A 22,638-nucleotide genomic window follows, 5' to 3' on the forward strand; every position below is an offset into this window, starting at 1 on the left:
GTGAAGCCAGCATAGATAAGCGGGGAAGGAGTGAGTAGGGTGGTAGAAATTTGACGTAGTAATTTTTGAGATATTGTGATGCGTACAAAGGGGGGATGTTATACGAATGCCTGTTTAAAGAGCCAGGTCTTTAGTTTTTGGGGTTTTTTTTTAATTTCTGGGTGCAGTGCTCCAGACGGGGGTCAGTGGGCATGGAGTTCCAGATTGAGGGTCCCGTAATGGATAAAGCTTGTTCTATTTTGGAGTTAAGATGTGTGAGTTTAGGGGAGGGTGTATGTAAGGTTCCTTTGTAGGCCGATCTAGTGGGTCTGCTGGAGTCATTTAACCAATGGATATTTTGGTTGTGTAGTCTTGTGTATGATTGAAAGACTCTTGTAGAGAATTGTGAAAGATATTGGGAGCCAGTGGAGGTCTCTTAAGATTGGGGTGATATGGTCTTTTCTACAGGTGTTAGGATTCTTGCGGCAGTGTTATGCAACATTTTGAGCGGTTTGATGGTCGATGAGGGGAGGCCTAGGAGTAGTGAGTTGCAGTAATCTATTTTGGAGAATAATGTGGCCTGAAGGACAGTACGGAAGTCGTTGAAGTGGATGAGGGGGTCTTAGTTTTTTTAGGACATGGAGTTTGTAATAGCATTCTTTCATGGTGGAGTTGACAAATTTTTTTAAGTTTAATTGGTAGTCTAAGATGACTCCAAGATCTAGTACATGTTGCGAGAAAGAAATTGAGGGGGGAAGGGAGTTGATGTCGGGGGGGATCACAGTGTGATGGTGAGCAGAAATAATGAGGAGTTCAGTTTTGGATGTGTTAAGTGCGAGATGGAGGTTTTTGAGGAGATGGTTAATTGCTGAAAGACAATTTTCCCAAGTCTTGAGGGATTTGGAGAGAGATTCAGTGATAGGGATAAGGATTTGGATGTTGTCCGTGTACAATAAAGTGAGTGAGACCTAAATTGGAGAGGAGTTGGCAAAGGGGCAACAGGTAGATGTTGAAGAGGGTGGAGGATAGGGAGGAGCTTTGTGGTACGTCTCAAGTTAAGTTGATGGGCTTGGATTCACTATTACCTATTCTGACTTTGTAGTGTCTATTCTCTAGGTATGATTCAAACCATTGAAGGGCGGTTCCTGTTATGCCTATTTCTGTGAGATGGTTAATTAAAATGTTGTGGCTGATGGTGTCAGAGGCAGAAGATATATCAAGCAAGGCCAGAATGTATGAGTGGCCGTTATCTAATCCTTTGAGGAGGGTGTCTGTGAGGGAGATTAGGAGTGTTTCAGTACTGAAGAATTTACGGAAACCAAATTGGGAAGGGAATAAGATATTGTATTTTTCTAAGTTGTCAGAGTTGGAAGTTAACTACTTTTTCCATAAGTTTTGCCAAAAAGGGTAGGTTTGAGATTCGCCGATAATTGGCAGGATCTGCGGGGTCAAGATTGGGTTTCTTTAGAATGGGTTTGACTATGGCCAGTTTTAAGGAGACAGGTACATTGTCAAGAGAGAGGGAGCAGTTGATGATCTCTGCTATGGGTTTGGCTATTGTGTTCGGGATTGTTAAGAGGTATTTTGTGGAGATAATGTCAGATGGGTGTGATGAAGGATTTATTTTCTTTAGGATTGAATCTATTTCAGAAGCGGATATGGTCTCGAGAGAGTTCATGATGACGTTTGGGTTTTTTGGGAGGGTGTTTGAGTGAGGGGTGGATGGGGGAAAGCGTAACATGAGTTTAGAAATTTTGGAAATGAAGAACTAAGGATCCTCAAATGAGATGTTCCAATGATAAATAAAAACAAAAGTAACAAGCAAAAAAAATGTTAATTTACAAAGAATACGGATTTACCAGTGTGTGAATGATTGTTCTAGAAATAACAGAAAATAAGAAAGCATCTTCTGTGTATCTGTTCACACAACTTTATAGCACTCATGGTGGTTTTTGTCTTTCACAGGTATCTGTATGAGCGAATTGATGGAAGAGTGAGAGGAAACCTGCGGCAAGCTGCTATAGATCGGTTTAGTAAGCCTGATTCTGACCGGTTTGTGTTCCTTCTGTGTACCAGGGCTGGTGGCTTGGGCATCAATTTAACTGCCGCAGATACCTGTATCATTTTTGACTCTGATTGGAATCCGCAGAATGATTTACAGGTCAGCATGTACCTTGAAGCAGCCAACAAAACCTGGCTGCTTTCTCTTTGTATCCACCACACAACTGGTGGTTACACTGTGGCCTATTTGGGTCAGGGGTAGTGAGTGTTTGCGTGTGTGTAAAAAAAAAAAAAAAAAAATCCTATTCTGTCCAAAAAATTTTGTTTTCAATTTGTTGCAATAAAGAAGTTACTCCTTTGGCTCTCTGATATTATAGAATACTGTAGGGCTGAGGACCACATAGTACACTTTAGATTGTTAAGACGGCCTTTGTTCTCTCCCAGGCTGCAGCCACTTCTCCTTGCAGCGGGTGTGCACACCCACATGACCATTGCCTGAGCAACTGCCCTGCTTCTGTGCCTGTATGGTTCTTATCCATTCTCTCGCCCTCCTTCATGCACACTTGTGACCCTTGATCTCTGGTGGATTATAATCAGGGAATTAAGCCTTGTTGCATTCACCTTGGCAGTACATTGAGAGGGGGGGGGTTGGGAAGGGAAGGGAAAAAACATGCAAAACTTGATCCTCTGGCCAGAAAAATAAACTCCATGGGCTGGATCTGGCTCACAGGCCATAGTTTGGAAACCCATGCTAGTGTGTAAAAATGAGGTCTTCATCTTAAATGACTCATTGATTTTTACTCTATGCCACAAATATAGGAAGAAAATCCCCCAGGCATAGGGTTTTGGTGTCTTCAGGAGCCTGAGATGCAATATATATTAAGGAAATGTTATCTTCAGATTTTGTCATCGTCCATGCCAGACCAGTCCAGACCAGTGGGTTATTTCCCCCGGCTAGTAGATGGAGACAGGAAAGAAACTCAAAGCTGATGTCACTTCCCCTATAGGAGTTTGGTGCTATCTTCAGTAGTTCTCCATCTGCATTGATGGGGTAGATGTGTAGAATGATGCTGCAGCCACGAGTAGGCTGCTCCCGGGAAGGCTTTAGGTCCAGGTTTCTGATGGAACATAGGCTATGTTTTGGGGGCGCTTTGGGCGATGGTCATCGTGGACTGACTCTCCTGCACCACCCGCCTCATCTTTGGGGAAATGACTTATTTGGGGTCTGAGTTCCCACACTGATAGGTCATTAAGCCAGGAATTAGATAATCCCTACACCAAGGTCATAATTAGGCCAACTACCTTCAGCATGGGCAACAATGTTTTTCTGCTAGTTTTCTAAACTTGTCGGACCAAGAGCCCTTGATTGTTGCAACTTCCCTGTGTAGATTCTAAACTGGTCTGGCAGAACTAAAAGGAAGGGAAATCAACAGGTAAGTTTAGATTTCACCTTTCTTATCATACATGCCATACCAGTCCTGACAATAGGACGTACCCAAGCTCCACCCAGACTAAGTGGTAGGATGCCACAGTAACTCTCAGAATTCCTGTGTTTAAGGTATAGCCCTTTCAGACCTGCACACAAATACTGAGGTGCTTAGAGCAGAGATACAATGAAGACAGGGATACTTCCCTGCCATTATCCTCTGGAAAGATAGGCTCTGATTCTGCCTACAAGGGTTGTCCGCTCAGATGTTCACACAGGAGGTCAGGGAAAATTTCATGTCAGGAGTAGACTCCAACTACTGAATGCTGTTGCATCAGTGGACCCTTGAGCTGAAGTGAGGTTGATACTACCTGCAGGGAGGAGCCCTGCAGGTCCTCACCATCAGCAGGTGGAGATGGCTGGTGCAGAGGTCTAACCGGAGCTTCACCAATACCAGCCCACGTTCCCCACAGGTAGAGCCCTTGGGTGCCGGGGCTGGCTGGACTTAGGCGCAGGCCTCTGGATGGCAAGATATCCGTAGAAGGGATCAGGCAGGAAGGACAAGTCCTTATGGGCCGAGGGCAGGCAGCAGAACAAGCGAGGTCAAGATGAGGTCTGAGGTCAGCCGGGAGATGATCCAAGAAGAAGACTGAGTCAAGGCAAGCCGAGATCCAACCAAAGAGTCAATTCAGGAGGAAGGAGCTGAAGAAGTGGAGAAACAGGAATGGAGGCTCAAGAACAGGACTGGAACTAGTAACCAATGGAGAAAAACACAAGAGCAAGACCGGAACCAGGACCGCAGGAGCAGGAATACAAGCAACTAGTTACTCAGTTCGACCTGTTGCTGAGGCACTCTTGGCTGGTTCGGGCTGACTTTTTATGAGAGTGGTCCAGGAGACGTCATCCGGTGGTGCGGTGACTTTCCCACCGCAGGCCCTTTAAATCTTGAAGAGGTGCGTGTGTGCCTAGGGATGCTTTCTCAGCAGAGCAGCATTCTCCGTGCGGCTTGGCCTGTGCAGTAGCCTGCCACATTGCCGCTGCAGGGAGGAACGCCATCTGTTCCTTGCTGGAGGTAAGGAGAACCAGCCAGGGAGAAGCCCGTGGCCGGCCACCTGCAACAAATTACCCTTAGATTCTTTGGAGGAATGGGAATGTTTATTTGAGAAAGAGGAGTCATCAGCAATGCATTTGTTTCACAGAGAGAAATTATCTGCATTGATTTGTTAGGTGATGGTTGCTCAAGATCTCAGGTTCCAAGGGAGATGACCAGTTGGAAGGGAGGCCTGATCCTGCAGAGTCCAGAAGCCCTCAAAGGCCTTCCCCTTGCACATGGCTCTATGAGGTATGGTGCTAATGTAATTGGATTCCCTCAGTGGGATTCAGGGGGAATAGATTCATGATTAAAATTACCCTTACTACTCACTAGAAGATAGGAATATTCTCCTGAGGATTCCCAGGCTGGACGTCCTAGTTTCAGTAATCACCAGCAAAACGGCTATTCTACTTGAAAAATAAAAAGGAAAATGTGGGGGATTGAATCAAATCCCCTCTTACTGATCAGGTTGCTTTACTTCATCTATGCTGATGATGTCCAAATTCTACTCCCAATTAACGACAAACTGGAAAATACAATAAGCATCTAGAACACCCACCTAAAATCAATTCAACATCTCTTAAAAATGGCTCTCACCCTCAACAATAACAAAACTGAAATGTTATATATATGCAATAAAAACTCACCTTTACTTAATCCCCAATTCAATAGCTTCACTATAAACAAAGATTTCATCCATACTACAAAAGATCTTGGAGTCACAATTGATAATGAAATAAACTTTAAGAAACATATTAATAATATATTAAAAGAAGGTTTCTTTAAACTTCAAATTTTAAAACGAATTAAACATCTTCTACACTTTGAAGACTTTAGAGCAGCTTTACAAGCCTTAATTTTTTCAAAACTAGATTACTGCAATGCAATTCTCCTAGGTCTTCCAATTTCAACTATAAAGCCTTTACAGCTTCTACAAAATGCAGCAGCTAGAACTTTGTCCAACTGCAAAAGAAAAGAACACATCACTCCGATCCTTAAACAACTTCATTGGTTACCAATCTCTCACAGGATAATATATAAAACCCTAACTCTAATCCACAAAGCTCTCTCTAATAATAAAACAGAATGGATGAAAGACAAACTTCTTTTAAAGACTCACTTGGAAACCTGCGTTAAAAAAATACTGGGCTTCTCTTAACTTCTTTACCAAGAGTGATACACCACCAATTTACAAGAGAACGTGCTTTTTCCATTGCAAGACCAGTTTTATGGAATACGTTACCCACAGAAATAAGACTTGAAGAAGCTACTAAAACTTTCAAGAAAAACTTGGCTTTTCAATAAAGCATTTACAATGTCTTAAAATCAATAACCCTTCTTTCACTTTCAATTATTCCTTCCCCTTTACTTCCCTTTTTCCCATCCCCCTTCTTTTTATTTTATCAATCACTACACTCTTTAACCCATCCCTCTCTTGTTTCTCCCTCTTCTCAACCCCCAATCTTTCACTGATCACACTCCTATTTTAACATATATGATAGTTATATATTGTAATACATATCCCATTTTCCCCTCATTTGTTATATTTTATTACATTGTATCCATTTTTTAGTTAATTGTTATATGTAAACCGATGTAATGGCATTAGCTGAATATCGGTATATAAAAGCAAATAAATAAATCAGAGAGATCAGCCAAAACCTTATATTTGCTTCTAGCCAGTTACTGTGTTAAGGGGGTGAGATTCTAAAAAGGCCTGTAGATGGGATATCTCAAAAATGACATACTTATGTTCCGTATATTGTATTTCACATCTGCAAGGGTACCTTGCTCCCCTGGCAAGGACTTCTGGTTTAACCTCAAAATGACCTTCCTTCTCAATTGGGTCACTCTCGCCAGATCTGTTGCCCATGAAATTTCTCTAAATGATGTCTGAGAAATAGTCTTAATACCACATCTCTCTCAGTCTGAAATAGAAATGAGACATATAGCATAGCTCTTACAGATATCTCAGTATCAGTAGAAGTTTCTAATATTCCAGACAGATTCATAGAAACCTCTGGTTGCGGATTTCCCAATTGATTCCCTATTACAACTCTTGGGGTTACATAATAAACTTTAGCAAAAGCTGGTATAGCTTGATTAGACATTTTCAGTACCTGTTGTAAATACTCTATAAACATTTCCTTTGCAGGTATTAATTTCTGAAAGGGAAAATTCAAAACCCTCAAGTTGGGATATTTCAGGGAATTCTCTATAAATTCTAATTTCTTTACATTAGATAACTCAGTTTAAATTTTTCTGGAGGGATTCCACCTTATCTAATCACTCTTCACAATTTCTCACTTTGTTACTATGCAGAGATATAGAATTTTCCAGATCTAATACTCTTTGTTGGAAATTAGAAGTATTTTGAGTCAGATTTATGATTGCCATTTCTAGAGATTTGATCGCAGACCACAAAGTTTCCTGCGGTCCCCCATAACTCCCCCCCACAGCTTGGTCTCCTCACCTTCCTTGGGTAAGGTATTTTGGTCTTCTGGACCCTCTTCAATCTTAAGAGGGCCAATTAGATTTTTTAAAGTTGTAATTTGTGGAGAGGGAGTGCTAGGTGCGCGCCGGGGCTTAAAGAGATGACTTCGGCCTGTGGCGTCGCTTCTCGCTCTGAAGCGACTTCCACTGCGGCCCTTTCCTTCGGTGTCTCATTCGCTGATGCCATAAAAAAAAGATATCTGGGGCTGAGATGATAACGGGAGGGGAGACAGTGTCATTGCCTCCCTTATCCGAGCCTTCCTTTTGGTATGCGGATTAGTTTATATAGGAAAGTCAATTTTAGGAAAGGCCAATCAAAGATATCTCCTTTATACGTATCTCTGAAAATAAGATTCAGACTTAATTCTCCTGGGATGGGAGATTGAGGAGAGGGACAAAAAGTAAACTTTTACTCACAGAATTTGTAAAGTTCTTCCAAATGAAGTTATTCCGGGTCAAGGAAAGTCCAGCAAAGCTATGCCCACAGGAGGGGCCAGTTTATAGCATTCCGGTCCCTCCTCGATGATGTCACTGGCACATCCGCACCTCCGTTGGGGCCGGGATCTGGTCCTGACCCTCGATGAGCACAGACAAGGTAAAACGTTCTTCAAAGAAATCCGGCCGCCTTACGGGGTCTCCTCTCCCCCCCCCCAGCCCTTTTTAAATATTGGGGTTACATTGGCCACCTTTCAGTCTTCAAGTACAATGGATGATTTTAATGATAGGTTACAAATTTTAACTAATATATCTGAAATTTCATTTCTGCGTTCGTTCAGAACCCTGGGGTGCATACCATCTAGTCCAGGTGATTTGCTATTCTTTAGTTTGTCAATTTTGCCTACTACATCTTCCAGGTTCACAGTGATTTGGTTCAGTTCATTTGACTCATCACCCTTGAAAAACATCTCTAGAACTGGTATCTCCCCAACATCCTCATTAGTAAACACAGAAGCAAAGAATTTGTTTAGTCTTTCTGAAATGGCCTTCTCTTCCCTAAGAGCCCCTTTAACCCCTCAATCATCTAACAATCCATCCGCTCCCTTGCAGGTTTTCTGCTTTGGATATATTTTAAAAAAAATTTTATTATGAGTTTTTGCCTCTATGGCCAGCTTCATTTCAGATTTCTCTCTTAGCCTGTCTTATTAATGTTTTACACTTAACTTGACAGTATGTATGCTTTTTCCTGTTTTCTTCAGATGGATCCTTTTTCCAATTTTTGAAGGATGTTTTTTGGCTAAAATAACCTCTTTCACCTCACTTTTTGACCATGCTGTTAATCATTTTGCCTTCCTTTCAGCTTTCTTAATGCATGGAATACATCTGGACTGTGCTTCTAAGATGGTATTTTTAACTGGACATTTTTAAACAATGTCCACGCCTTTTGTACACTTTTAACTTTTGCAATTGCACCTTTGTTTTGTTCTATTTTCCTCATTTTATCAAGTTTCCCTCTTGAAAATTAGTGTGAGAGCTGTTGATTTACATAGTATGCTTGAATATATTATAGGTATAATTTTAGATATATGTTTATTGTATTGAAGATTTTTTAAATTAAAAAATATACTAATGTATTGTTGGCTACCAAAATGCAAGAACCAATCCCCTTTCAGGACAGGCTTCTGAAAGGTGATTGGTCCTTTCACTTACATGTGACAGTGAAGGAACCAATGGGCAATAAGTGAAGGAGTGAATAAATTAATATTAAGTGCCCGACCCTTTAATATTGATTTATACACTCCGGTGCCGGTAGTCAGGTTCGGAGAATGGACTCTGAATTTATCAGTGTCCATTTTCCTAACCTATGTATGTGTGCTGGTTAGGAAAATGGACAGCTGCCGGAAGTGGACCTCTCTTGGGCGCATACTGTCAAGGAGGCACTGGGGGTGCCTCCTTGTTTACCCTTCTCCATTGAGAAAACTGACCATTTAGTCTCACTTTGTTTCCTATCTCTTAACCAATTTGCAGTCCACAATAGGACATTGCCTGCTAACTCGTGACTTTTTAATTTTCGTAGGAGTCTCTCATGAGAGACTGACAAACACCTTCTGAAAATCCAAATACACTGCATCCACTGGCTCACCATTATGCACAAAAAAAAAGCAGATTAGTGAAGCAAAAATTCCCTTGGGTAAATCCAAGTTGTATCTCATTAAACATTTTACTGTACATTTGAAGTCACGCACATTACAGTTCACATGAATGCAGTGTTAATCACCATTTCTAACAGTATTAAGACAACAGTATCAGGGTGACCAGTTGCCTGAGTCCACTGCTTTTTTGGTTTTGGTAGTAACCATATTACTTCATTGACATCACTAACTGAATGGTAATGTGGGGAATAGGTGGGGGCACCAATAATCTAATTGCCTGTATTGGTGCAAACTCTGCAGATACTTTTTACCCCTTGGGGGGGGGGGGGTTGCACCAGTAATCATAGTCAAACTTTGAGTAATTTTGCTTTGCATATTTTCCCTGGAAAAAGTACTTGCAGAGGTTTGTGCCTGCTTTTTCTGTGGGTACTTTTTCCAGCCAAAACAAGACTGATAGTTTTGAAAATCCAAAACTGTGTAATGTTGCCTCTCCAAACCTAATCCTGCCTGTGAGACTGCTTCCAAACAATGTGGGTAAAATTATATACATAGAAACATAGAAATGACGGCAGAAAAATTCCAAACAGCCTATCCAGACTGCCCAACAAGCTCCCACACTTATTTTCCCGTACTTATCTGTTTCACCGACCAAGTTCAGGGCCCTTGTTGGTATCTATTTGATTCGAATCTCCTGCCACCCCCTGCCGTTGATGCAGAGAGTAATGTTGAAGTTGCATCAAAGGTGTGAATCATAAGGCTTAATGGTTAAGGGTAGTAACCAGCATATGAAACAAGTTACCCCGATGCTTGCTTACCCAGACTGCACAGATCAATGCCTTGTTGGATGTTATCTGAATGTAAATCCTCTTTTTCACATTTCCCCCTGCCTTTGAAGCAGAGAACAATGCTGTATATGCATTCAGAGTGAAGTATCAGGCTTAATTGGTTTAGGGTTTTAACCACTGCAATAAGCAAGCTACCCCCAAGCTTATTTGTTTGTTCAGTCCTTGTTGGTTGTTGTCTGAATGCAAATCCTCTTTTCCACATTTCCCCTTGCCATTGAAGCAGAGAGCAATGTTGGTGTTGCATTAACCATGTGAAGGCTTATTGAGTAAGGGTAGTAATCACCAGAGAGTGGCCACCATTCCAGCAAGCCACCCCCATGGCTCTTCTCTTCATTCCCATCCTTTAGCCTTTATGGATCCACAGTGTTTATCCCATGCCCCTTTGAAATCCTTCACAGTTTTAGTCTTCACCACTTCCTCTGGAAGGGCATTCCAGGCATCCACCACCCTCTCCGTGAAGAAATACTTCCTGACATTGGTTCTGAGTCTTCCTCCTTGGAGTTTCAAATCGTGTCGCCTAGTTCTACTGATTTTTTTTTCCAATGGTAAAGGTTTGTTGTTGACCATGGATCATTAAAACCTTTCAAGTATCTGAAAGTCTGTATCATATCACCTGCTCCTCCTCTCCTCCAGGTTCTTCAATCTCCCCTCATAAGTCATTTGATGAAGACCCTCCCCCATTTTGGTCACCCTTCTCTGTACTGCCTCCATCCTGTCTCTGTCCCTTTGGCGATACATTCTCTAAAACTGAACACAGTACTCCAGGTGAGGCCTCACCAAGGCCCTGAACAAGGGAATCATCACTTCCTTTCTCTTACTAGATATTCCTCTCTCTATGCAGCCCAGCATTCTTCTGGCTTTAGCTATCGCCTTGTCACATTGTTTCGCCAACTTCAGATCGTTAGACGCTATCACCCCCAGGTCTTTCTCCTGCTTCGTGCACATCAGCCTTTCACCCCCCATCGAATACAGTTCATTCGGATTTCCACACCCCATCTGCATGACTCTGCACTTCTTGGCATTGAATCTCAGCTGCCACATCTTCGACCACTCTTCCAGCTTCCTTAAATCCCATCTCATTCTCTCCACTCTTTCCGGCTTGTCCGGAAGGAGTGGCGAGAATGTTGTGAACCCGGAATTTTATCTACACTGAGGGCAGGCAGTTTTCAAAAAGCCCATTTCTGTGGGTAAAACTCTAGCAGTGAAAATGGCTTTGAAAATTGATGTCCTTACATATAATGTGCACGAAATGACACTTATTTGCTGTTTACAGTACAGGATGATAAATAGCACTTTACCACTAGTAAGGAAATATAGGGACACCTGAATGTAAAAGGATTCAGCTGTTTGAAGCTATATTAAATTAATATCTAAATATATAGTGCGCATAAAGATTTCTAAACTGTTTTAAATATGGTAACATCATACTATAATTCAAAAATCTGTTTTGTGGTACCTTCTCATCAAAATATATTTGTAGAATTGTTCCCCTTTGTCCTCTTTTATAGCAGTTATATGTGTGATTTTGTGCCATTAATGTTTACATAGCACTTAATTTTTCCTGTTTCCCTGTTCAGTAGAGCAGGTGGTTTTTGTATATGAATGAATTTTTAGCTAATTATCCTTTTAAGCATTCTTTCATTTTTAGAAATATCTGCTTTTCATTACTGTCAACAATAGTAAATATTTTGATACTCCACATTATTTATTTTTGTAAGAATTCTCACTCCAAGGCATAATTGTTTTTCACTCCTTCTAAAGGCCCAAGCTCGCTGTCACAGGATTGGCCAAAACAAAGCTGTAAAGGTTTACAGATTAATAACTCGAAACTCATATGAGAGAGAGATGTTCGACAGAGCAAGTCTGAAGTTGGGTCTAGACAAGGCTGTTCTACAAAGCATGAGTGGACGAGAAAACAGTGTGGGTGGGGTATGTAGATTTCTCTTATTTTTTTCTATCTATGTTATATTATATGTAGGCTTATAAAGAGCCATAGGTTATGCTGGATTGTGTTATTTCCTAGCGTGTAGACAGATGGACTCAGGACCAGTAGGTTATGCTCCCCTGCCAGCAGATGGAGACAGAGTAAGCTGATGTCACAATATATATATATATTCTTGCAGTGATCCCAGCCTGCCTGTATTCTCCGTCTCCAGCAGATGGTGGACATGCATCACCCTATGGGGATTGCTGTGAATTTTGGAAGGAGAATTTTAAATTGAGAAACGAAAGCCCCGCTCTCCTGTGCTGATACCTAAAGGTCCATCCACCAGTTGAGAAATTCCTGAGGTGATTTCCATGGACCTTCAGAGATGTGCCTTGGTCTGGTAACTGGTTCCCGGCATGGACTTAGCTGCTTGTTGGCTGAAAGGCAGCAGGTGCAAGAGCATGGCAATGACAGCACATGCACACTCCCCCCACAACCGGAGACCGTCTCTGAACTCAGCCAGTAAGCGCTGAGCTCTGATAAGTTTAAAAAAAAAACTGAACCGACCTGTTCGGCCTTCCGATAGTGTTCTGTAATATTTATGCACCTAATAGCTACCAGCCAAGTTTCTATAGGGAATTATATGCGCATCTTCTCCCGTACATATCTGATACTTTGATAGTTGGGGGAGACTTTAACACGGTTAGAGATGCGGAGCTGGATGCGGCTCCCTCGCGGCGGCGTGAACCTGGGTTAGGTAAAGGTCCTCAATTTATGGAAGACAAGTTACATTTGCTAGATGCATGGAGAGTCCTGCATCCCATGGAGCGGGATTTCACCCATATCTCTCGGGCACACTCCTCACACTCACGGTTAGATTACTTTTTAGTGAGTAGCCATACCTTTACTAGGCTTCGGGAAGCGGGTATCGGGAACATTGTAATTTCCGATCATGCCCCAATTTGGGTGGACTACCAGCTGGCAGGTGGGGAATCTGGTGCCAGAGTTTGGCGATACCCATATTATTTGGCACACGATGCCAGGTTCCAAGGTTTTTTACAGGAACAGTGGGAGGAATATGCACGCACCAATCAGATGCATTGTGACCAACCAGTTCTCTTTTGGTATACCGCCAAGGCGGTACTGAGAGGGGCCATTATCTCATACCTCTCACATAGGAATAAAATGATCAATAAACTAATTTTAGCCTTAACAGCTCAGCTCCGACAGGCCCGGATAAGGCTGAGCGCGCGCCCAACTGCGCAGTCAAGGGACGATTATCGCGCGGTCCAAGCCGCCTTGAATTCCCTAATCCATGACCGGAGCAAGAAAAGTTTCCTCTATTACCAATTCAGGTTGTATCAATACACTAATAAAACAGGCCGTATGATGTCCAATCTGATTCGCTCGCATCGCACGAACCGGTACATTCCAGTGTTAAGGAGATCGGATGGCTCGATCCTTAGGGATGCCCCTTCCATTTTAAACACCTTCAAGGAGTTTTACTCTCGGTTGTATTCCTCGGGAGGGGGGACGCAGGCAGCCTATGAGACATTTAGTGAAAAATTGCCGATTCCTAGTCTGACGCAAGAGCAGAGAGACTGCTTAAACCGCCCGATCACGGAGACGGAGGTCCGGGAAACTATTCAAAAGGCTAAGCCACTCAAGGCGCCAGGCCCTGACGGGTATACTTCCGAATTTTATAAGTCGCTGATGAATCACATAGTAGGGCCTCTGGCAGCAGGGTTCACGGCTCTGATTGAGCAGGGCACATTTCCCGAGTTCGGAAATATGGCTCAGATTACCCTTATCCCGAAGGGAGGAAAGGACCCCCAACTGCCTGAGTCCTATCGCCCAATATCCCTGCTGAATTCTGATGTCAAGTTATTAGCTAAATTACTGGCCGATAGACTGGCTCTAGTAATCCCATCTTTAGTAGGGGGAAATCAGGTGGGGTTTGTCCGCCGACGATATGCCCTTGCAAATGTTCGCAAAGTCCTGGCAGCCATGATTATGTGCCGCCAAATGAATACGCCGTATCTCACAATAAGTTTCGACCCTGAAAAAGCGTTCGATAGGGTTGAATGGAGTTATTTATTTGCCCTATTGGCCCGTATGGGATTTGAGGGGTTTTACTTGCGGGCCCTGCAACTTTTGTATATGAACCCTCAGGCCCTGATATGGGTGAATGGAGCACAGTCCGCACCCTTTGGGGTGACTCGCGGCACAAGGCAGGGGTGCCCACTGTCGCCACTATTATTTATCTTGCAATTAGAGCCCCTGCTTTTGGCTATCCAACAGACCAGGGAGATTAGGGGAGTGCGTATGGATAGGGAGATTTTTAAAAGTGTGGCGTTTGCTGATGACCTGATGGTTTTCATTACGTCTCCCCAGGCTTCCCTGCCAGCATTGCTGCGGGTGATCTGGGCTTTTGGTGTTTTTTCCGGATTTAAATTGAATGAGTCCAAATCCCAAGTATTAGCCTACCCATCCACGCTTAAGGACACCTGGTCAGAGGACTTTCCGTTACAATGGGCTAAGGATACATTGCGATATTTGGGGGTGCATATTCCGACTGATCCAGAGTTGCTATACCAGGCCAATATTCCTCCTCTTATGCGAAGCACGACAGACAACCTGGCGGGGTGGAGGGGCCTTCCACTTTCATTAAGTGGCCGGATAAACCTGTTTAAAATGGTCATCCTGCCGAGATGGCTTTATGCGCTCCAGAACTTGCCATTATTACTGAAGAAAAAGGATATCCAGAAAGTAGAGAGTGCAGTGAGACGATTCCTTTGGAAGGGGGGAAGATCTCGGGTACCACTGGCCTGGTTACAGGCCCGCTGGAGCCATGGGGGAATGGGACTTCCAGATTTGGTGGCTTATAATTGGGCCAGTAATCTCAGAATCCTTAGGGACTGGTTGCTACAGGAGACGGGGTACACCCCCATTGGGGCAAACAGGGCAGCGATGTATCCGATGGCGCCGTCCTATGTGCTACAGTCCAGTGCTGCATCACTTCCGCCCTTTCTTGTCCAGACAGTATTGGTTCGACCCTTGAGACAAACGTGGAGTAAAGTACTAAAATTATTGCAGATAGGAACACCGTGTGCCTATCTTCTCCCCGTAGTAGGGAACGCAGATTTTAGCCCGGGTAGCACCTCCCCATACTTCCGTAAATGGGTAGACAGGGGAGTCATGTATTTGGGCCATCTGATGACAAAGGAGGGGACTCCACTCCCGTTTCGGGAATTCTTGACCTCATATGGGTTTGGGGCAACCCACACCTTTCCCTATCTCCAGATAAGCCATTACATACGGTCATTGTCAACAGATAGCAGGAGTCCCTCAGTATTTCACACATTGGATACTCTGTTTCGGTTTAAGGATAAAAGGCCGCCATCCCTATCCTGGTATTATAAAGCCTTGCGGAGGAAATTGGAGTCAGATCACTGCACAATGTTGGAGGCTCGCTGGAATGGAGATGGTGACTTTAAGGTGACGGCCTCCATCCTGCGTAGTTGTTTTAAGCGCTTAACCAGAACCACGGATAGCATGTACTATCGAGAGATGCAGTTTAAGTTTTTTAGTCGAGCCTATATCTCGCCGCACATGGCCGCCCATTTTATACCTGGGAGTACGGCTAACTGTCCACGGTGCGGCAGGGGAAGAGGCACGTTATCTCATGTATTTTGGACATGTCCGCTTGTCCTTCATTTTTGGCGGCGGATTGCAGATTATATAGCTGATCTAATCGATCTGGCATTCCCAATTTCCCCTTTGTGGATGCTATTTGGATGCATCTCACCCATACGCATCCGTGATTCTGGTGCCCGTATGCTACTCCGCAAGGCCTGTTTGGTCGGTATGAAAATGATACTTCTGCAGTGGAGGTCCTTGGAACCCCCTTCTTTTTATGCATGGAGGAATGGGCTTCATCAGATGATGCTCATGGAAAAGATGGCATCCAAAACAACAACTCAGGCTAGCCGTACTTTCCTTGCCCGGTGGGAGGTGTATATACAATCGTTGTCCCATAAGGCCCGTAGTTTGATACTCAATGCCTAAGTGAATCACGGATGTACTCGATACGCCAGAGACTGCTGGTAGTGACCAGTTGTTTGATCATTGCCACCGCTGAATGGGTTATTACCGAGACCACTCGCTCAGAGGGGGAGTGGGAGGGTGCGGGGGAGGGCAGGGAGGGGAGGGGAAGTGTGCTTTTTCCATTGTTGTAATATTTGCCCTATGAGGTGTACAGAGTCCACACCTCATAGTATCGTTGTATTTTTGAAAATTCAATAAAAACCGTTTTAACATAAAAAAAAAAACTGAGGTTTTCACTTACAGAGATAGAGGGGTTTTAGGCCTTCCTTCAGTCTCTGTGAGCCGTACCGACGTCATTCCTGCTTCCGTCGGGGTTAAGGGACCTGGGCAGCCTGGCAGGTTGAGCACTCCCAGTGGACTAGGCCCCGCATTCAGGCTTTTCTCTGCGCTCAACATAGTAGGCCGTGGCAGCATTTTCGCACACTCCTGTGCATGCCCTCTACAGAATGTCAGTGTGAGCAGTGCGTCAGTTCTGTGCACGCATTGTGCGTGACTTTTCTGCACCTAACGTTTTTGAGCGTGGTAATCCACATTAGTTGGCGTGCGCCTTGCCGCTCTTACTTCAGGGGTGCCTGAAATTTGTTCACACTTTTTTTTTTTCCCAACGCAAGCCATTTAAATGCACAGTTACCACCACTCATGGTGCCGGTAAATAAGCCTAAGCACCTTTCTCTTTGGGTTGCCGGTTATATTAAGGCTTTTCAGCCTGACCTGTCTTCCAACATGTGTCAGCGCTGTTCGGATGAGCAGGGAGAGTTGTCTTCCTCGTATTTTGTTGGTTCTTCACACTCTGATGATGGCATGGTTCCAGCATTGGCTGAAAGTGTGCCAGATCTTGGTACTTTCTTGACTGGCTCTTCCGCAGGAGATGGCAGTTCAGTTGGGCCTGCTCCACTACCTTCAGGGTTTGGTCTGGATTTGGCTGCTTTTTCATAGGTGGAGTTTTTTCAGGGTTTACAAGCCCCTTTGTACAGGCGCAGTCCTCCACTTCGCCCACTCCAGTCAGGTTGGACCCTCAGCCGGTGGCCCCTCTCTCTTCTAATCCTACGGTGGGAATCCAGATGGCATGGATGATGAGGCGAATCCTAATTCTTTGGAAGATGGGGAAATTCCTCTTGGTTTGGAGGCGTATCGAACCATGTTGCAGGCCTTGAAGATGCTGAGAGTACCTGGAGCAGAGTCTGCCAGAGCCGAGGAAGAATCCCATTTTGGTTTCCTTATGTAAAGCCTCTTGCTTTTTTCCTGTTATGGAGGCCATTGAAGAATTGATTGATCTTGAATGGGACACCCCAGAAGTGGTGCCATGTGCGAGGGCACATATGCGTCCTCTTCAGCGCTCACTGCTGTCTAGTTGGAACCCGCAATCTCGGGACTATTTGGTTCGACTTCACTGCCGATGGAGGTCTGTTGTCACCTATAGTGGTGGATGCAGAAGTTCAACTGAGGCGTGGGGAGTGTCGTTATCCTCCCCACACTGGTTAGTTCTCACGAAAGATGCAAGTCTCCAAGATTGGGGAGCTCACTGTCAGGAACTAACAGCACAGGGGCGTTGGAAGGCCGAAGAGGCTCTCTGGAACATCAATCGCCTGGAAGCCCGAGCAATCAGGCTGACATGCTTGCAGTTCAGCCACAGACTTCTAGGTCAGGTGGTCTGCATGATGTTGGCCAACTGCATGACGGTGGCCCACATCAATCATCAAGAAGGAACCAAGAGCCAGCAAGTGTCGCAGGGGAGAGATCAACTTATGGGATGGACAGAAGGCCACCTTCAGATGTTCTTGACCTCCCACATTGCAGCAAAAGACAACATAAGAGCAGACTTTCTCAGCAGGGAGAGTCTAGTTCCCAGAGAATAGGTGTTGTCAGCAGAGGCGTTTCAGCTGTGGATCGCTGGGGTCTTCCGTCCCTACACCTGCTAGTGACTTCTTGCAATGCGAAGGTTCCTCGTTCTTCAGTCTTAGGGAGAGATCCTTGGTCCCTGGGCATCGATGCTCTTGTACAGGTTTGCCGGAAAACGATTTATACCTTTCCTCTTTGGCCCTTGCTGGGCCAGGTCATTCGCAGAATCGAGGTCCACAGGGGTGTAGTACTCCTGGTGGTTCTGGATTGGCCCAGGTGTTCATGGTAATTGGACCTGCGGAGACTCCTGGTGGAGGACACTCTTCATCTTCCACCGCACATGGATCTGTGGCAGTAGGAGACCGGTTATTCATCAGGATCCAGCTCTGTTCTGTCTTATAGTTTGGCCCTTGAGAAGGCTCGCCTGTTAGTGTGGATATTTTTCAGCGGTAATTGCTACCTTTCTCTGCGCTCAGAAGTTCTCCTCTTCTTTAGTGTATGTGCGGATCTGGAGAGTATTTGAGGTCATGTGCAAAGGAGCACAGTGTTCTTCCTCAGTCAGTTAAGATCCCGCTTATTTTGGAATTTTTGCAGGATGTGTTGACTAAAGGATTGGTCTATAATTCCTTGAAGGTTCAAATTGCAGCTCTTATATGTTTCAGAGGCGCAGTGAATGGTGTCGCTTTGTTGTCCCATCCTGATGTGGCCCATTTCTTGAAAGGGGTATCGGCCTCCATTGTGGAGTCTTAACCTGGTGCTGGATTTTTTTAGCGGGCCCTGCGCTTCGACTACTGCGCAATCTTTCCTGGTGGCTATATATTCTGCGTGTCGTATTTCTGAGTTGCAGGTGTTGTCTTGCCTTCGGGTGACTTCAGGGGCATTACAGTTGCGTACTTTTCCATCCTTCTTGCCTAAGGTAGTTTCGGAATTTCATCTGAATTGGTCTATTTCCTTGCCATCTCTGGATAAGTCAGGGACGCAAAGGAGTGTATCGTCTGTTCCTTGGATGTTAAGAGGCTTGTGCGCTATCTGGAGATTTCTGAGCCTTTTCGGAGATCAGATCATCTGTTTGTCCTTCATGATGGAAAGAATCAGGGCAAACAAGCTTCGTGGGCTACGATAGCTCACTAGATTAAGTAGGTAGTCACGGCCGCATATGTGGATGCTGAGAAGCCATTGCCAGCTCAGGTTAAGGCTCATTCTACTAGGGATCAGGCAGTGTCATGGGTGGAGGTTCATTTGTTGTCTCCCATCTAGATCTGCCAAGCTGCGAACGTGGTCCTCCTTACATACCTTTTCCAGATTTTATCGTCTGGATGTGCAGGCCTGGGAGGTCACAGCCTTTACACATGTGATGTTGACTGGACAGCGGGCAGCCTTCCGCCCTGTTCAGGAGTAGCTTTGGTACATCCCACTGTTCCTGAGTCCATCTGTCTACACACAAGGAAATGGAGAAATTACTTACCTGATAATTTAGTTTTCCTTAGTGTAGACAGATGGACTCAGCTTCCTGCCCTCAGCTGCCGACTGCTTGCCTTCATGGTCCTCCTGTGGGGATATGGATCCCAGGAGATTACTGATAAGTGTACATCCAGTCCCTAGAATGCGGTACCTATGTTCTTACTCAAGTTCAGGGTTTATTGTTGTTTGATTACAGTTATGGTTGACTGTTTTTATTCAATTTTTTTGCTAGTCTGTCCACGGTTGCTTTTGAAGAGAATTCTGGCAGGCTGAGATCACTGCAGGGGTATATATATATACTGTGATGTCAGCTTGCTCCGTTTCCATCTGCTGGCAGGAGAGCATAAGCCACTGGTCCTGAGTCCATCGGTCTACACTAAGGAAAACAAAATTATCAGGTAAGAAATTTCTCCATTTCACTTAAAACTGTTTAGTGTTTCCTATTTTTTGTACATATTTTGAATTTTCTACACAAACAAAATGTAAGCATTTTATAAGAATATAAGATAAGCATTTAACTTTCCTTTTACTGTAGATGACCGATAAATTATACTGTTGTCTTGTTTCTCACCTATAGTCCTAACTTTTATTAGTTGTCTTTAATAGATTTTAAAGCTTTTGTTTTGCATGTGCACATTTGAGGCAATAAATAGTGTATTCCATGATTCGTGTCACTCGGGCAGACCAAGATGTCACCCACCTTTATGGTTAATTCTGTCCTGCTTGTTGACTGAGAACCAAATTAGCTATGGTTTAAAAAAAAAACTGCTTTAATAAGGCACATAATAAATCAATTAGAGCCCACCTTTGTCCAAGCAGAGCTGATTTGAATACTCCTGGATGAAGAATCAAGTTGTTTCTGTTGCATGAAGTGAATTTGAATATTTGTATTTATTTATTTAATTCTTTTTAATATACCGATGCTCAAGACCAGGTCTTATTGTACCGGTTTACAATAAACTAAGGTGGGGTAAACACTGAGAGTGAAAAGTTATATTACAACAGGGAAAGTGGAACAAGGATGTTAGAAAAAAGGGATAGATTAAGAATTTCTAACTGGAGAGCGGAGCATGTGAGCAGAGAACAGTTGCTTACATGGTAAACTTATATGCAATTTAAACAGAGGATTCAATTGGTCACGTTATATAAGAGCATAGTTAGCAGGAGACAGTTCCTTTGTGGGGTGGGAAGAGGACGCGACCGTGGGGTGTTGGTCCGTGAGAGTTACCATAAGACTTCTTCAAGGATATGCTTGAGCGAACAGCCATGTTTTTAATTTTTTTCTGAATGTGATATGACAATGTTCCTGGCGGGAGAGAATTCCATTGATGCGGACCAGCAGTTGATCGGGCTCGTTTTTCAATGGCGTGGTGTATAGCAGATTTGTTCGGTGGGACCTGGAGTGCGTCTCTGTATGCCGATCTGGTGGGTCTAGTTGAGGAATGTGGTTTGAGGGGTATGGTGAGTTGGAGAGAGGATTGCTGAAATATGGTTTTGTGAATGATGGTCAGTGTCTTGAAGAGAATTCTGTAGCGGATGGGTAGCCAGTGAAGTATTTTTAGAATCGGTGTGATGTGGTCCATATGGCGAGAGTTTGTGAGGATCATGGCTGCAGCGTTCTGTAGCATTTGAAGAGGTTTGGCCGAAGAGGCCGGGAGACCAAGCAGCAGCGCATTACAATAATCAATCTTTGAGAATAGTATGGCTTGAAGAACCGAGCGGTAGTCATGGAAGTGTAGGAGAGGTCTTAACTGTTTTAGGACCTGTAGTTTGTAAAAGCCTTCTTTAGTGGTGTGGTTAATGAATTTTTTAAGGTTCATTCTGGAGTCTAGGGTGGCTCCAAGGTCTCTCACTTGATTTACTAATGGTATATTTGAGGTGTTGGCTAGTGGGTTGTTATCGTTGGGGAAGATGACCAGCAGTTCAGTCTTGGACATATTGAGAACGAGGCTGAGGCTTGTGAGAAGGAGGTTGATAGCGTGAAGGCAGCTATTCCAATAGTTTAGAGTGTCGGAGATGGGATCCTTGATGGGGAATAGGATCTGCACGTCGTCCGCATAAATGAAATAGGTGAGTTTGAGGTTATTGAGTAGTTGGCATAGGGGAAGAAGATATATGTTGAACAGGGTCGGAGAGAGCGAGGAACCCTGGGGAACTCCTTGCTTGGCCGCTACAGGGGGAGACTCTTTGTTGATTATTTTTACTTTGTAATACCTGTCGCTTAGAAAGGATTTTAACCAGAGGAGTGCAGAACCAGAGATGCCAATTTCCAACAGACGGTTGATGAGGATTGTGTGGTTAACTGTATGAAGCGTTGCATGACGTGTTGAATATTTGAGCATTTGCTCTGAGTATGTGCTGGAAATCCCACAGTAAGGCTGACCCATGAACTCCTCTGTTAATTTTTTCCATGTTACAGGCCGAATGTGTACCTTTCTCTTCAACAGTATTCCTTTTAGGCCTGCAATTTTCTTTATTCAAGTATTTTTCCTGCCTTGCTGCCTGAGCAGCCCCTCAACAGCACTTTTCAGTGCTTAAAAATTTTTAAAAAGGATAATAAAAGAAACAAATTGCCAGGGCCCAAAAAGCCAGTCATCAGTGGCTTCAAGGATTGTGTATATGGAAGTAAGATGTCCATCACTGATGGACATTTGCTTACAAGTATCTATGTCCCTTCCATGGCTTGCCCAGTTGTTATGATTGTGGCTGAATATCCCCCAGAACATAGAAAAGAATGAGTTCTGGAGATGATTGCGCTCCTCTTCATCTGTGAACAGCGAGTCAAATGAGCTCCCCTCCACTGCTGGCGCAGCCTAAGGGTCGAGTGGGTCAGAGAAATTTTGAGCTTTGGCCTAATTTGGACCAGTAAGCAGGCAAGGGTTTCCTTGGTGCCACAGGCACAGGATCTCAATGCACTGGCTGGAGACACATTCTTTCTCTTTATTGAAGCACAAGAGTGCATTTGAAGTGCAGGGATCTAGCACGGTCAAAGCACAAGGGCCCTGCACTGTTGGTGCCATCGATGTATGGAGCACTGGTGCCATCAGAATAGGGGAGCTGCAATGCGACTGGTTCCATCAATGCAACTGGCGCCATCAGAGCAGAAGGCCCTGGAATCATTGGTGCATTGATGTTCCTCGACCCGATCTGTGCTTTTCCAGATGCAGGAGCAGAAGACGCATTGCCAGTACACGCCATGTGGACCAGATGGGGAAGGATTCCAGGTTCCCTCTTCCTTCCTGACTTAGAACATACCATTGCAACTTGATGCTGCAACACCTGTCTGCTCCACTCTCCCACTGTTTTCCACAGCAGGGGCAGGCTGGGATGGTCCAATCAGAAGCCTCCCCCTGGAAATCAAAGGAGACATCCTAGAG

The 22,638-nt window shown here is 44.2% G+C and overlaps 1 protein-coding gene across 10 annotated transcripts in view; it reads left to right on the top strand.

Annotated features, from left to right (window-relative positions):
• CHD9 (chromodomain helicase DNA binding protein 9) overlaps positions 1 to 22,638 on the top strand; it is a 406,054-nt gene that overhangs the window by 250,417 nt on the left and 132,999 nt on the right. For all 10 annotated transcript variants that reach the window (XM_029608540.1, XM_029608542.1, XM_029608543.1 and 7 more), the window contains 2 exons: positions 1,945 to 2,140; positions 11,689 to 11,856. In XM_029608540.1, coding sequence (XP_029464400.1) covers positions 1,945 to 2,140; positions 11,689 to 11,856 — 364 coding nt within the window. The remainder of the gene's footprint in view (positions 1 to 1,944; positions 2,141 to 11,688; positions 11,857 to 22,638) is intronic.

This window comes from Rhinatrema bivittatum, chromosome 7 (assembly GCF_901001135.1).
Source record: "Rhinatrema bivittatum chromosome 7, aRhiBiv1.1, whole genome shotgun sequence".
NCBI classification, from domain to species: domain Eukaryota; kingdom Metazoa; phylum Chordata; class Amphibia; order Gymnophiona; family Rhinatrematidae; genus Rhinatrema; species Rhinatrema bivittatum.